This window comes from Bactrocera latifrons, unplaced genomic scaffold (assembly GCF_001853355.1).
Source record: "Bactrocera latifrons isolate USDA-ARS-PBARC rearing strain unplaced genomic scaffold, ASM185335v1 scaffold_265, whole genome shotgun sequence".
NCBI lineage: Eukaryota > Metazoa > Arthropoda > Insecta > Diptera > Tephritidae > Bactrocera > Bactrocera latifrons.
Window position 1 is genome coordinate 258,114 of NW_017536241.1, and position 17,586 is coordinate 275,699.

Genomic DNA, 17,586 nt, shown 5'->3' on the forward strand with positions numbered 1-17,586 from the left:
TATGTAACTCTAGTATTTATTGTTCTTATACACATATTGTGTACTTGTATATAATAAAAGCAAATAATAACGTTAATATTGTTAAAAAAATCTACTTTGCAAAACGAGTAATGCGTAATTTTGGCACATTTATAAAACAGAAAAACTTCTTTATTGTATAGAGAGCTTGGACCCTTGACCTAGTCAGTGTTCACTATATCAAGACACAGTGTGTCAGCTCTTATTAAACAACTTAAACTTGTTAAAAACTTCTTTCCAATAATGTCAATATCAAGAACAATTGGTCAACCAACTGGATCTTTTAAATACAAGAAACTGGTACATGTTTAGTCAAATGGTTTTCAATGAGGCAATACGGATACCCTTCGGTTCCTTCGGTTCACGCGACGCATAGCGCTCTGCATCCAATAGTCGGTCGACATAATCGTCCAGCATAGTCGGAAATTCTAGCAACCATGGATCGGTTTCGTACCACGATCACTTTTTTGGAAAATGGACGTATAGATGCCGTATAGTTCGCACCGAAGACGCTTTACTGCTGTAGAGCAGAATATCGAAGAAGACCTGAATGAGTGTGTTCACAATCGCGCACAGAAATTGGGGCTGTGCCAACCCTTTTTAAGGGAGATTTAGGGGAGCGTTGGTTGCAAGTTTACAAACTCCAACTTTTGCAAGAATTAAAGTCGAGTATCCATACATGCTTCGCGCTGTCAGTGAATGCTCCCAATACGAGCTATACGATATTTTGCTCTACAGCAGTAAAGCGTATTCAGTGCGAACTATACATCGTCTATACGCATTATCCAAAAAGGGTGAATATGGTGCGAAACCGATCCATGGTTGCTAGAATTTTCGACTCTGCTGGAAGATTATGTCGACCGCATATTGGATGTAACACGCGAATTGAACCATTATTTTGGTATTAAATTTGCACGATTTTAAGTGTTGTTCCGAAATAAGTCTGTTCATTCTGAGAGACCAATTTGTCTTGATATTGACATTATTTGGAAAGTAGTTTTTAAAAAGTTTACTTGATCATACTGGTACGTAAATTGTTTAACAGTACTGCCGCCATCGAGTGTATTGATTTAGTGAATAGCGCATAATCTACAATATTGGAATCAATGTCACGGAACAGATGCTATGATAAAAAATATAAAATCCTGAAAAAATATAAAATTCGGTTTTTTGGATTAAAGCTTTCAACCATCGCTCTCAGCAGCTAAGTATATCATGGAACAAAGAAATTATCATTTGATGAGTCTATGATTAGTTTTAAGAGTATTAAGCGATACCATAAATTATTTTCAATACATTAAAGAAAGGATGCAGCTGTTGAAGAAAAGTGCGAGAGGGTAAGGGGAAGGGGAAAGAATGGTTTTGTGCAGAGATAATGAGATGTTTAACTCCTCTCTCACTGGAAGTGRRARAAYAATWGCTAAACGTCAAAACCACCTAAACTTTGACAGTTGATCGAGTTCAGGAGGTTTTGACGTTTAACAATTGGAAACGAGCGATGGCCAGATTGAAATCTTAGCAAAAAAATATGTAAACGGAGGGATACGTTGCATCGTTCAATACCACTTATAAAAAATGTAAAACAATGAAAATTAAATAAATTTGTGAAATTTAAAGGTATTTGATGAAAGGTTTTGTAATTTGAAGCATTATAGTGTTATTTTCAATGGAAAATTATTAAATCCTTTTATTGGGCATTGAAAGGTCAAATATCAGTTATTCTAATATACTTTAAAAAAATTTAAATAGTTTCTCCATATAATAAATAACCAGTATATAGTAATTTTTATTCGCACTAAATGTGGGTTGTTTTAATTCAAATGCCCAAAATTATTATTTTGTCCAATCTGGTCATAATGGAAAATGTTATAAAAAACGCTAATTTTGAGGTGCTCTCACACTGGAATAAGTTGAACATCCCTTTATTCCTGGTTTTGTGTCTCACATAAGACGAATGCGGAAAGGATGAGTACATGTACCTCGAAAATTATTTTACATCTGTAAGGCTCCTTGAGAGAGAACAAGGAAATGTAAAGGGGCGAGTTCAATGAATCGTGGATTTTTTTTTAATGGATTGACAGTCGTTCTAAAAAATAATGATTAAATTATTTTCGAAGTTTTTAGAAATTACTTCATAATGAATAAAAAAAGTACTCTGCTAGAATATAGATGAAACTTTGCAAAAGGCTTAATGACACAGAAGGATATTGGTACCTATAAACGAAGTTTAACCTTAAACTAGACGCATTAAAAATATTCAACAATAAAGCGCATGGCTTAAGTGACTGAAAAAAATAATTTTGAGATATATGTGTTTTTTGTTTTTTAAATATAAACATGGCATATAAAACGTAATTGCTAGACGAAATTTTTTGTCTTACTTAGAAAAAATATATTGGTTTTAATCATCTCTTTATTTAAAAACTTAAACACAATTTTCACAAATGAAATAAAATTGAAAAAAATAAAAAAAATAAATCTAATGTAGTTGTAATAGATTTCACACCCTAAAGTTTTTGAAGCACAATTTATTTGCCACCCTGTTACTTACGTAGGCACCCGGTGTTTCTACAAGTTGGTTTCACGTATATTTCATTGCTTTTGTAACACTGAATTATTATTGTTGCAGGTTCTGAAGTTTGTTTTTATAATTTGTGATGATCATGTTTTCGTGTAAGAATTAGCTCAACGGTGTAGTTAAAAATGTCGTGTGTGAGAAAGTAATAAAGAGTTGCAAGATGATATGACATTTAAAGTAAATCATGTGCCCTATGTTTTAATTTCTATTATCCCTGATAAGTTTTTATAAATGCTCTAAACAAAGCTTTAAATATATTGTATCCCGGTTAACTCATATCTTTTGCATAAAATAATATCTAAAATACGCCTGCTTTAAATACATTTTCATTCGAGTGCACCATCTAATTGAATCGAAATCGGATTTTGTGAAACGTGTATGAGGTGGATAAATATACAAGCATATAAGAATTCCATTAAAATCGTAGCTACTTGACAAGCAATAAAATGGATGATAACTTAATCACAGAATCAGAGACAAAATCAAGAGTATCCTCTTATTCAACAATCATAAGTTCAAATACTTTAGCAAGTACTATCGGAACATTGTCTTCGACACCTCCTAAGTCACTAGATCCCAGAACGATACGTAATTCTTATCCCGTTGATACTAGTTCACAAAGTGATGATTCAGATAATGAATATTTAGATAACAGTATCGAACTCCGCGGTTATCTCAGCAAATGGACAAATTATATATATGGCTGGCAACCACGTTATATAGTTCTGAAGAATGGCACTCTTTCTTATTATAAGTCAGAGTCGGAGTCAGACCTTGGTTGCCGTGGAGCTATATCTCTGAGTAAAGCTGCAATCAAAGTAAGTTTATTATTAACTTCAAACATACAAACCTAGCCATAGTGTTTGAAATCGTGCTATTTGTAATCACAAAAAGGTGTACCTCCTACTAGATCTAAATGAATTGCTGATAGAAGATAGTCTCCGGTTCTATAATACAGTCGCCCTTAAGATATTTGCATTTAAAATTCAAAAATTCACAATTTAAAAAGCGTGTTTTTTCGATTTTTAAGGAATTTACACTTATATTTTTAAACTCTGTTGCTTCATTGTATTTGTTAACCTAATGGTTATACTAAGCGAGATAGATATAGGGTCATGTATATATAAATGATCAGGAATAAAGTTGATTGAAATCCTGATGGCTGTCTCCCGGTCCGTTCGTCCGTCCGTGCAAGCTGTATCTTGAGCAAAAATTAAGATGCCTTAATGAAACTTGGTATGCGGGTTCCTTAGTACAAATCGAAATTAACCGAAAACATGTAAAGTGCCATAACTAACCACTAAATTAAGGCATCGCAATAGCCACAGATGTGGAAAGTTTTTTGACAAAGTATACGTGGCCCTGCCCTCTAATAAGTTGAATGTACATATCTCCTAAAACAATAAAGCTACAATAACCAAACTCTGTCGGTTCAAATATTATAAGATTTATAAGAACTACGCACAGTGTGAAAATGGATGAAATCGGAGATAACCCCGCTTACTCTCCAACAGTCCTGTTCAAAACTACTAAAAACGCAAAAACACAATAACTAAATACGCCAGATTCTTTAAATTTTACCTACAAGGTGGTGTGGGAGGGCTTTATGAGAGCCGATGTAAAAATTGGACAATGGGCAGGGCACACAATTTAGGGGAATCTCATATTTTGGGACCTGACAGACTGATTTTAACAAAATTTGTATGTGGCATTGGTTTCAAATTAGTATGTAACAGTGCGAAAATGGGAGAAACCGGAGTACAACCACGATTACTTCCCATATAGCACAATTTCAAATTTCACTTAATTCTTTCACTTTTCGGTACACAAATCAAGAAGCATTTAAAAACGAGATGAAACTTTGTATGCTATCTTACTGTTCAAATCCAACTAAAAATGTTCAAGTCCCTAGATACCGATTAGTTCGACCCCACTACCTAATCCTAGCGCAGCTTCGTTCTGGATATTGTAGCAGGTTAATCCAATACTTATCCAGAATAGACCCCGACATATCCAATATATGTCCTGCATGCAATGAATCTCCGCAAGACACTGGCCACCTCTTTACATGCCCTGCCAACCCTACTCATCTAATAACCCTTCCCATTTGGTCCGACCCCGTCGAAACAGCACGTTTCCTGGGCCTCCCGCTAGATGACGTCGACGACAACATGGATAACCCTTACCATCCTAACGGGGACTGATAACCGTTAGAACAACAACAGCAACAACCACACTACCTATGGTTGACTATTGATCGAAAATATTATTCAATGTGTGAAATATATAATTGAAAATCAGACATAATCTTTCTCTGACAACGGTATGTCTGCATGTAAAAAATGGATTGAATCAGACCAATATTTCCTTTTGCCCCATATACCTTTATAGCAAATATCAGGATTTTTGAACATCCGATTGACTGGTTAATAGTATGTGGCATTGGAAAAATAGATAAAATCTGGTCGATACTATCCTAAATTCCAATGATTTTCGTTTTTCTATCAAATCCTATATGTCTGTCAGTATAGGAGTTATATCTAGTAAATATATAAAATTGTTTGCATTGCAAGTCTCTGGTTAACGTTGTATATCTTAAAGTATTTCCCTGGCTTTCACCTTGCAAGTTGCAAGCGTATAAAATGTTCGGATGTGTGATATGGCTTGAAGAAAAGCAAAAAAATCCTCCTCACATTTTTGCAGGCTGTTCACACTTCGCTCTTACTTCCGTATGGGATCACAAGGTGGTCAGTCCTGTCTTAGCGAAGGAGATTTGTTACAACAATAACAACAACAATCATTATCTACCCGTTTTGTCAGATAAAACTTCTTTGATTTCTACGCCCTGTTGTTGTTTTAGCGGTTACATAGTCGCCGTTGGAATGGTAAAAATTAGTTAAGTTGTCGTCGACGTGATCTAACGGAAGGCCCAAGAAGCGTGCTGTTTCGACGGTGTTCAGTATCATGCGGATACTCATTACACGCAGGACATATATTGGATATGTGGGAGACTATTCTGGATAGGTAGGAGCTTAACCTGCTGCAGTATCCAGAACGAAGCTGCGCTCTCGTTTCTCCGAGTACGTCATTCACTGCAAGGGAGTCCACTGTGAATGGCGGTCAGTGATTTTCGGAAATTTGTTGCGTCCGAAGTCTGGTCGGCGTAACCATAACAACACCTGGTTCTGCGCACCGGAATTGACCCGGATTTCATCCGGCCAACTGCTGTTATTTCGGTGGTCTAACCCTGTTTAGGTTGTTATGTCTATTTCCACGCCCTTCGAATATCCTCTTTGCCGTTCCGTTTTCTCGAATTGTACCGAAATGGTATTCCAGTGGAAATATTGTCAAATAAAACGATAACGAAAATTCTTTTTGCAAAAACTCGTCAATCATACACAAAAATGAAGCTGCGCATGTGCCAAACCTTACTTTATATTTCATGACTCGAGTGCAATATATACTTAATTTCCTCTAACATGTATTTTCGCATTGATGACTCGAAGTGCAGTATATACTTAATTTAAGCTTAAGCTATAATGTTTTGAAGGTCATCTTCGCAGTCTCACATCTCGAAAGGTCTCAGTAGAGTTGTAAATATCATTAAAATAAAGCAAAAATTTGTGCAAAAATTCTATGCTTAGAGTATGTTTAAGTAAGTCATCTCTAAAAAAAAACTTCTAAAAATGTTCATGGGACATGGGACACTCGAGATGAGTCTTCGAAATTTGTTTTGAGAAATATAGTAAGCACTGGTAACGAATTAGCGCTTGCCAAGTATATGACTGTCCCTGTTAGCGGGTAGAAATAGACCTTCAGATTTTAATAAAGTTGTGCGACCAATTTTCTTCGATGAACTTAACCAACAATCATTTAAAGTATCGTCAAAAGGGCGCGTCCCCGACATCCGATGGGTCGCAAGCGTAAGTACTGATTCGCCTACCTTTTTCAAACACATTTTCACATTCAGCATTAAGTTGTGCTGGACGTTTATATACTCCATCATCTTCCCCACTTACTTGTATATTCTCCTCCTGATATGGTAGCTCGATATAGAGTGCCTGGATATTGGTTGGAATTAAGTTTTCTTTATCAGAGCATAGTTTAAAAAAAAAAAAAAACACTGCATTTACAATGAGAGTGAGCTTCAAAATGTTTAGATACAAAGAAAGGCATTAAGTATTATTTGTATATAAGTATATATTATTCTTCAATCAAGTCAACTTATAGCAGTGGCCTAATCTGCCTGGCGATGCCATGACCATATGGCACATGCACTGAAAAATGCAAAAAAAACTCATTAAAAATTGTTTATTATTTCAAAAACCACACGAAAGCATAGGTATCATTGCTCGACCGCTCGATCATCTTATCCATATATCATAGACTACTTATTTTTTCATTTCACCTTTTTTTTTATCAACTTTGCAATGTACTCACCTAAAAAACCTAACATAATATAAAACCCTCCAAATAAAAAACATAAACACAAAAAATAATTATAAAGAGAAGGAAATTTTATATACTAGTTCTTGCTATTGGTTTCGTTGGTAATGCACTGAGAGTAGTATCCATCGCTCGTGTACACCGTTGTCTACCCATGGGTCTTGAGTCGAAAAAACTTTTCTCTGGAGCATCATCTCTGTTAAGACTAACAATTAATGCAAAAAAGTAATTTTTTCACTTTATATAAAATCAATATGATTAAAAAATGTAAATAACGTAATTTTATAAATGATTTGAATCATTTCGGTGTGCAGACGACAACAGTATTCGGTTGTTGATTGTTCGTATTGGGTTGAACGAAGCGCGCAGAATTGATATCGATTAAAATAAAAGAGATAGAGGTGTCGACGCGGCGCAGTGTGTAAGCGAATGTGTAAAAACAGCGATGATCCCATCCTTTTGATAGTTGACATCTACTATGGGGAAATCCAATGTGTCCCCAGGTGTGGAGTATTGGTGATGATGTGGTGGGCAGTATTAGGGTCTGCGGATGCTTAACCCATTTTGACGAAGTTACTGGTTGTGGTTAGAGTTAGGGTGTTTGATAATTAGAGTAGACTGGAAACTCGGTTTTGTGGTTAGGGCAGAGTACACTTATGTTAATTCAAATCATTGGGCATGTATTCATTCTATCAAATCATGCTTAGCAGCTTGAACCTGTTTCTTTCAAGCTCCTCGCCGCCGGCTTTCAACAACTCAAAAGAAAAATTGTTCCTTCAAATTTCGAATGTACCCCGGTAATCTAATATCTGGTAACCATTCCCGTCTTTACAGAAGCTAACCTTACTTACTTAATTTTCCGATAAAATTTTCAGCAGAATCCCTGCTAGGCAGCATCTCTTCGCTAGTATTTCTGCCTCTCTTATATTTATACCCTAAACAGGGTATATTAACCCATAAAGGACAGAACGCTTAAAATTTACGTAAAATATTGAAATTTGTAGGACATACTAATTTTGACCTGCTAAATTAAAATCCGAAAAAATCAAAATGTTCACAGAGGCGTGCCAGGAGCCTGTGACGTATACGTCACGTTGGTCCTCATACTTTGTATTTTACATTTCACTTAAATAAAAAAGGAACATTCGTATTTCGAGATAAAGTAAGGAAGAGTAAAAAAAGATTAGTTAACATTTATAAAATGATAGCATTTGAAGCATTTAGTACACAGGCTTTGGTAACGTCGACAGTTATTACCAGGAACTACCTCCACAAAGTGATCGATGCCATCGTTTCTTTCGTTCAACATTCTGCTTCACTTTTCGGAATTCGAAAAGCACCATTTTTTGTCCCTAGCGGCAATTATGTAAACATTTACGTTCTGATCCATTCGATCTGTACGTCCCATTGAAGCATTGCACATGGCTACCGCATATGGCCGGGGGACGTCGATTTTTCGGCGTTGTTCTCGTGAATATCGACAGACCTTGGACACTGGATATTTTCCGCAAATCGTTGAAGCTACAGTAACAATAGACTTGTCAGTCCATTTGGTTGTGTATATTTCTGCACTTTCCAGTTTTATGCTTTTTATGTGTCCACGTTATTTCTTTTTTAGAGCCTTTTTATCAGGCAAAGGGCAAGACCTAGGAATCATAATTTCTCACATTTTTCCAGTGCCATTGTAGTCCCGCTCTTTCAAACCGAGCCAGACACAAACTGAAATAAATAAATTATCAAAATATATGCAATAGGGTAATTGCCTTTTTTCGTCATTTAGATCATCAAGCATGGAAAACAATGGCGCAGGGTTCTTTCCGTACATTTTTGGATATACTTCTGGTATACCACCATCCTAACGGGGACATAAAACAACAACAACCATAGACTCATCGTAAGGTAGATCTTGTTCATTATGAAAATATGTGAGGCATTGCTTTTTCAGAACAAAAAAGGTTTTGATTTACCAGCGATGCACCCAAGTTAATTGTGGTGCCGGCACTTTTTGTATTTTCGCTCGAAGACCGTTTCTTTTCGAAGTATTATGTCTTTCTGTTTCTACTACGTACTGATATTTTATCAGGAGTTTTGTTATACGTACGCATAGTTAATTCTTCCTCTAGAATTTCTGGTGGTCGTTGAATTGAGAAAGATGGAGATTCTGTCAATAAATTTGCTCCAATGTTTTGAAACGAATTTCGAAGAATTAAAAATTAAATTGGCAATATCGTCATCCGTATTGTTCAGTGCATCGTCTACAGATATGTCATCGTCGTTGGTAATACACACTAATTCACATGGCGCTTGCAACTGCTTCTTGCTTAAATTTTCGATGGTACCGCCGCAGTCTTCTACGCCTGAATCTTCATCGGACACCTGACCTTCATCGGGCGGCTCTAGGTACACTTTGTCAATACCTTCATCATCACTCTGTAAACTCTCTAGGTAATCTAGCATTTCATCCGTATTTTCGAAGTATCTAATAATATAAACAAATCAGTATATATACTACCAGGGTATTAGGACCAACGTAACGTGTACGTCACAGCAATAAAAAACTTAATCAGACACTAGTAAAACACAATAACTTGTAAGTTTTTATTTCGCAATATTTGTCTACACATATTTTTTAGTAATACTACATACTTAATTTTTTTTTTAATTGCACGCAAGTAAAAAAAATATACATACTTACTTTTTGGCCTTTGCCCTTCTCGACATTTTTCTTGTTTTCGATATACACACAAAACCAAACTAACGTCAAAGCATCTATTCACAAGCAAAACTGCAACTGACGCAAACTTAATCGTACTGCTTAAGAAGAGATTATGTTGCATTTTACATTAAATTTGCCTTAGCCATTTTTTTTACGGTAAATAAAGAAGGTCTATGTTGTCGTGACGTCTAAGTCACATTGGTCTTGAATGGGTTAAGTTTGTCAGGAAGTTTGTAACACCCGGAAGGAAGGGTCGGAGACCCTATAAAGTATATATATACGAATTAGTCCCTCAATTTTTAAGATATCGTTTTGAAATTTTGCAGACGTCATTTTCTCTTCAAGAAGCTTTTCATTTACGGGAACTGCTGATATTGGACCACTATATCATATAGCTGCCATACAAACTGAACGATCGGAATCAAGTTCTTGTATGGAAAACTTTCACATTTGACAATGTATTTTCACAAAAGTTGACACAGGTTATTTTCTAAATCAACAATATAATCTCCGAAGAAATTGTTCAGATCGGTTTACTATATCATATAGCTGCCATACAAACTGAATGATCGGAGTCAAGTTCTTGTATGGAAAAATTCCACATTTTACAATGTATTTTCACAAAAGTTGACCCAGATTATTTTCTAAATCAACAATATAATCTCCGAAGAAATTATTTAGATCGATTAACTATAGCATATAGCTGCCATACAAACTGAATGATCGGAATCAAGTTCTTGTATGAAAAACTTTACATTTGACAAGATATATTCACGAAATTTGGTATAGATTATTTCCTAGGACAATAATGTTATCTCCGAAGAAATTGTTGAGATTGGCTCACTATAACATATAGCTGCCATACAAACTGAATGATCGGAATCAAGTTCTTGTATGGAAAACTTTTACATTTGACAAGATATATTCACAAAGTTTGGTATAGATTATTTTCTAAGACAATAATGTTATCTCCGAAGAAATTGTTCAGATCGGTTAACTATAGCATATAACTGTCATACACACTGAATGATCGGAATCAAGTTCTTGTATGGAAAACTTTTACATTTGACAAGGTATATTCACAAAGTTTGGTATAGATTATTTTCTAAGACAATAATGTTATCTCCGAAGAAATTGTTCAGATTGGCTCACTATAACATATAGCTACCATACAAGCCGAACGTTCGGAATCAAGGGCTTGTATGGAAAAGTTTCGCATTTGACGTCGTAACGTCACGAAATTTGGCATGGATTACTGCTTAAGGTAACAATATAATCTAAAAAAAAAGTGTTCAGAACGGATTACTATAGCATATAGCTTCCATACAAACTGAACACATAGTTACTAACAGAAATGCACCTGTGAAGGGTATTTAGCTTCGGTGCAAGCAAAGTTAACGTTTTTTCTTATTTTTATTGAATTAGCACAACATAAAGTAATCTTCAGGTATACATACATATGTATCTCTTTTTATATGTTGTAACGTGTAAGAAACGTGTATTTACCGTAATGTAAACCATTTTTTCGCATACATATCTTTGAGTTTGTTTTTGATAACTAACCTTTCACTTAATTTTGCGGTATCTTTAGAAGAATTAATATATATTTCTTGTAACAACTTCTAGATTCCTTAAAAACATGCTTATAATAATAAAAAAAAAATTTACTGAAGCAAAAAAGGTACTTTTAATATAATTTAAAGTAACTATAAGAATATTGTCATAAAAGACGAGAAACTTAACAATTGTAGTTTTGGTTAATAGCATTCTTAAGCTCTTAGTGCAATTCAAAAGCTTTATTAGTTGTATTTACCTTATCTAAATTGCCTTATTTTAAATCGCTTATAGGCTCACGATACTGATGAACTACGCTTCGATGTGGTCGTTAACAATTACAATAATTGGTGCTTACGTGCGGAAACACCGGAAGATCGCATGCACTGGGTCGAAGTACTTCAGATGTATAAAGAGGAGTCAGGAAGCACTGATACCACATCGTTGCGTCGTCATGGAAGCGCAATATCTTTGCAATCTAACACAGTGTCTGTAGCTAGTGGCAGTAGTCTGAAAAAATCACAAAGAAACTTGAAGGAAAAAGTTGGAGAATTAGAGACGTTTAAAGACATTCTTTTCGGACAGATAGAAACTCTTCAAAGGTTAGTAAAAACATATTTATATAATGCAAGTTTCAGCAATTTCGTTTTGTATACAGATATTTTGATGCGTGTGTCGATGTTAATAAGTTAACAGGAAAACCTTTGGATTTGGGTGATGGTCTGAAGCCAATCGATTTTAAGGTAATTGCGTTAAAGTAGCAAAATTTTTCGTCAGTCTCATTCATACTAGCTAAAATATATATTGGTAGGGAGAGTCTATCACATTTCGTGCTACGGCTTCTGGAGTATTGACAACACTTCAACACTGTTTGGAAATTATTGCCGAAACTGACGATTTGTGGAAAAGAAAATTAGAGCGAGAAATAGAAAGGAGGAAACGCTCAGAAGAACAAAATCGGTGAGTACATACCAATGTGCAGCCCAAAAGGTATGGAAGAATGTTATGGTTGTCATGTTGTTCCGTAAATGCTGGTAATACTGCGCAGTTTGCACTGCTGATTTTATACTGTGAATTGTTGTACTCATTTGAAAATTTGCGTTTTCAAACATAAAAATATGCGAAATATTTCTTATTAATACTCTCACTGACGAGTTAGATAGTGTTAAGAAATTAATTTTACCAGCGGGTAGAGTTCTCAATGTTTTATTGCGATGAGTACCGCCAGCACTGAGTTACAATCAGAGAAGAGAAGGTTTCGTACATACTTGTCCTCCGGTATTTATAGGAGTACAAAGGAATTTTAAATACCGTAACTTCGAAATACAGTAGATTCCGGTTATAACGACTTTCAAGGGACCGACGATTTTACGTCGTTATACCCGGAGGTCGCAATGACCAGGCTTTTAAAAATAAAACAATTTAATTTTTAAATCAAAACAAAAAATTTAATTCAATAACCTTGTTTTTTCAAAATAGGTCGTATATAACGGATATTCATAAACTTAATATAACTAGATTAATTTCTTTTATTTTACTTTTTATTCTTAATTTAAATAATCACTAATTTTTGATTGTTTTGCAGTCGCTTTTGCGAAAATGTTACAACTAAGCGAAAAAACATCAAGATAAGGAAAAAATGTAAAAGGTCATAAAAAAACTGACACATACGAACGCCAAACCCATTGCGGGTTTTACTATACTGACCTAGTACCATCACCCTGACTTGGAATTTCTCACCCCTCAGATTAGCTGTTGTACTGTGTTATTTTCACTCGAATTATGCCTTGATCCATTGGTTGTAATACAGATGTCGTATTTGGTGGAAGGAAAACTAATGTGATATTCGTTAGGTCATTAATTTGGGCATGGGCTGGACAATTATCAACTAATAGCAATATCTTCTTTTTCTGCTTTTTAAGCTCAGCATCCCAAACCCGTACCCAATTAATAAAATTGTAGATGTCATCCATGACCGGCGATTACTATAGCAGTCAACAGGCAAAGGCTGAACATTTTCAAAGCATCTAGGTCGCTTTGATTTTCCAATAACCAATAAATGCTTTTTAATATTACTACTCATATTGGCAGCAACAAGCACAGTTCTCCTTTCCTTGGACAGCTTCCCTCCAGTGCATTTTTCACCTATAAATTAAAATTTCAATAAACAGATTTCTTTAAAATAATTTTCCTTCTCACCTTTAAATTTTAATGTTTTGTCAGGAGTTAATTTGTAGAATAGTCTAGTTTCGTCGGCATTAAAAATTTCCTCATCAGTGGAATTTTTTCGTAGTATAGGCCAAACCTTTGTTAGCCACTCGCTAACATGGATTTTTTGTACAGACAAAGATTCTCCACTGACAATTTTCAATTTTAAATTGCTTAGCGAAAAAATTTGCTTTTTTTTGAAGCAGTCGACCACTTAATGGGATTCCTCGACTGCGTTGCAATATGAACCACTGTAACAATGCTTYGTCCACTTGATCTTGAGTTGAAGCTCTGACGCGTTTCGGCTTTAAGWTATTACTATTAAATAACGCTTTAATTTTTTCTTTATTTTTTTGATTGTGGCAATTGTTGTGTGGCTCAGGCAGAATTCTTTTGCCAGAGAAACGTTGCGCTTACCGGCTTCCAGGCGCCGAATAATTTGCATTTTTTCTTCAACAGACAAGTACTTTCGTTTTTGAGACATTTTGCGGGTGTAATGCACAAGTGTCGAGCTTAAACTGAATGACTTCCTTATTGCGCATTTTGTGCATTAACTCACATTTGGCGAATTTACGCATTCAAAAAAATGGAAAATTGGAAAAAAGCAGAAGAAACTAGAAATATAACGGGACATCCTATCGAATAGGCTATGTGGTCTGCACACGAAGCTGTAAACCTTTGTATGACATCAACATTGCACTTCGACTATCTCTCTCTAGCAGCAGCGTTGCTAAGGCGACGGCTAAAACTGACAGAAAGTAGTGAGAGTGTAAGAGCCTTCGTGTCGCTGCTACGCATACAAGCAAGGGTGTCGATCACTGATAAATACCGGTCCCACGACAATCGGGTCTACGAAAACCGGAACGGACCCGGATTTTTATCCGGCCATGGACTGTCAACTCGGCAGAATTTCTGCCTTTACAACAACAACGATCACTGATAAATACATACATTTCTAATTACGTCGTTTGATGCTTAAATTTGTGGGCATTATTTTGCTGAATTTTTTTTTCGTCGCTATTTCCGGTTGAATTCTGAAAAATTTCGTTGGTATAAGCGGTTAGTCGCTAAAAGCGGAGACGTACTAAGCGGAGGCCCTTTCATATAAGTTTSTATGGGGACCAACCAAGCCATCGAGTTTTCGTCGCAATAACCGGCGGGACACTATAAGCGGAGTCGTTATAACCGGACTCTACTGTATTAACAAACAAAGATAATAACAAACAGAAATGTATGATAAAAGAGATATGAGAAATAGAAAGCGTAGATGAAACAGTATCGCCAGATCAGACTTAACGTTATTAGTAAAAACCGATTTTTATTCGATCTTTCGGTGAATTGTACAAAAAAATAAGAATTTTTTTAATTGATAAAAGCTTTGAAGTCTAACGGATTATTCTTTTAGCACATTTGATACAATCTCTTTCTACTCATTTTACAAAATTTCCAAAAAATTCACAAATATAATAAAACAATAATAAAAAAATTATATTTCACATAAATCACTTACAATGACATATTAACTAGCACAATTGATTTTGATTTAATTTTTTGTGCAATTACTTATTATATATTGCAGGTTGCATTATGCATCTGATCGAAATAGTGCAGTTTTCCGGCATAGAGATTACAAAAAAAAAATAGAAAGAAATAAATTTTTTGTGGAAACCTATTTGTATTAGAAAATAGTAATGAACTCTTTCCAGAATATTTTCGGAACAAAGTTTATAGCTTATTGCATATAGGTTGCAATATAGTTGTGTTACCGACTTTTTTTCGTGTTCGGTTCTTCAGATATATAGAGAATAGCAGTCAAAGCGACCTTCATGTATTAATTTTGACAAAAATAAGTATGCAACTTTAACTTCGAGTGCACGTAAGCTAGAATACTCTTCACCAATAAAAAGGTTTCTACACAAGAACTTGATTTTGATCGATCGGCTTATAAGGAAGCTATACGCTATAGTAGTCCGATCGGAACAATTTGTTCGGAAATTGTATCGTTGTTTTGGATAAATATTCATGCCAAACTTCGTGAAGATATATTGAAAATTAAAAAGAGTTTTTCATACAAAGACTGAATTTTGATCGACAAAATTTGTAAGGCAGCTATATAAAGCTTCTTAAAGAGATATAGACATGTCCAAAATATTAGATCGATATCTCAAAAACTGAGCCATTAGATATTTTGTTGATAGAGCCCTTTTGGGACATTTGGTCCTTTTAGTTAGTAATAGAATATCTAATGCTAAAATTTTATACTCTTGCAACCGACTGCTACAGTGTATTATAGTTTTGTTCAACTAACGGTTGTAAGTATCACCTAAAACTAATCGAGCTATATATAGGGTTATATATACTATATAAATGATCAGGGTGATGAAAAAAGTTGAAATCCGTTTGACTGGCTGTCTGTCCGTCCGTCTGTGCAAGCTGTAACTTGAGTAAAAATTGAGATATCATAAAACTTCGTATGCAGATTTCTTAGTACAAAAAAATCGAGTTCGTAGATGGGCGTAATCGGACCGCTGCCACGCCTACAAATCGCCATTAACTGAAAACCTATAAAGTGCCATAATTAAGCCCTAAATTAAGATATAAAACTGTAATTTGGCACAGGGGGTCACAATAGCAAGAGGTACCTGTGTGTATTAATGTGGATATGTCCTAAGCTACTTAAGCTACAATAACCAAATACGGTACCGTTTAAAACTACTAAATGCCCGATAAATCAATAATTGATGCTATAACAAGAATTTATAGGGACCGGGGTAAAAATTGGACGATGGGCGTGGCACCGTCCTTATTTTTTGGTGAAATTACATATTTTGAGACCCGACTGACCGATTTCGCCAAAATTTGGAACGTGGCATTCCTTTCATATTCCTATGTCACTCTGTGAAAATGAGTGAAATCGGAAAACAACCATGTCTACTTCCCATATATCATAATTTAAAATACACAAATCAAGATGTAATTAATATATTAAACTTTGCACGAATAATGCCTTTAGTGCATGCCAGTTTATGACAAAAAATTGTTTGAATCCAAACAAAACTGTTCAAGACCCTAGGTACCAAGTATGTGGCTCCCAGTATCTATAGTTGATTTTTATCGAAAATATCGGCTAATGTTATCTTACATAATACGTAATAGAAGTTCAGACAAAATCGTTTTCCTGTAGTAGTAGATCTGTGTATCCAAAATTGGTGGAATCGGGTCAATACTTCCCTGAGCCCCCATATACCTCATATAAATAGTTTAACACTTCCTGTTGACTTCGTGCTGGATATATCGCCGATTATTTGAGTTATCTCAATGAAAATTTCGGAACGGATTTTCTATAATGACCACGTATAATGATTTTGGCTTTTCTGACAAAGCTTATGCGAAATATATATGTAGGTCAGTGTATAAGTTATATGTCGTGTATGTTTATATAAAATTGTTTAGGATTTGATACTTGTAAGTTAATATACAGTAGTACATACTCCCACAATTTTGTTTATTTCTATATTACAGAAAATACAAAGACGAAATCGAAAAAGTCAAACGTATTTCATATCCAGGACCGGATTTAGAGGTAAGTGTTAAGCGGTGGTGCAATATTTATGTAATCAACTTTTGTTTTTAATGAATTTCAAAATACATCTCTGCTATTTCTGTAACGATTCCATAAACATGCTAATCAATAAAGTAATGTTGGAAGATTAAGTATTGTTTTATGAGCAGTATTCATGATATTATGAGCAGCTATTTTATATAGTGCAAGACTTATTTATTGTCTGATCAATTTAAAATTCTTGGCCAATGCCGATGCGTCTTCATAAACAAATATCATCAGTAAATAAATAAGCACTCAAAAATATATAACTTATTACTGGACCGTTTTGGGATACCAAATTCAGACAAAGGCAGCTCCTTTTCGGTCTGTCAAAAGAATGTCGTGCTGCTGTACACTCTTATAGAAGATTGTACCTTCTCTATTTAGTTCTGCAGCTCGAATTATTTTCTCCAGAAGCAGGTTGAACAAGTCGCACGATAGGGAGTCGCCTTGTCTGAAACC

The 17,586-nt window shown here is 35.0% G+C and overlaps 1 protein-coding gene across 2 annotated transcripts in view; it reads left to right on the forward strand.

Moving 5' to 3' along the window:
• The first annotated feature begins 2,633 nt into the window (after positions 1 to 2,633).
• LOC108969794 (collagen type IV alpha-3-binding protein) overlaps positions 2,634 to 17,586 on the forward strand; it is a 29,838-nt gene continuing 14,885 nt past the window's right edge. The window contains exons 1-5 of one of the 2 annotated variants that reach the window (XM_018934720.1): positions 2,634 to 3,414; positions 11,607 to 11,914; positions 11,971 to 12,055; positions 12,124 to 12,272; positions 17,043 to 17,103. In XM_018934720.1, coding sequence (XP_018790265.1) covers positions 3,043 to 3,414; positions 11,607 to 11,914; positions 11,971 to 12,055; positions 12,124 to 12,272; positions 17,043 to 17,103 — 975 coding nt within the window. In that variant the 5' untranslated portion in view covers positions 2,634 to 3,042. The remainder of the gene's footprint in view (positions 3,415 to 11,606; positions 11,915 to 11,970; positions 12,056 to 12,123; positions 12,273 to 17,042; positions 17,104 to 17,586) is intronic. The other variant, XM_018934721.1, reaches the window with a different exon arrangement.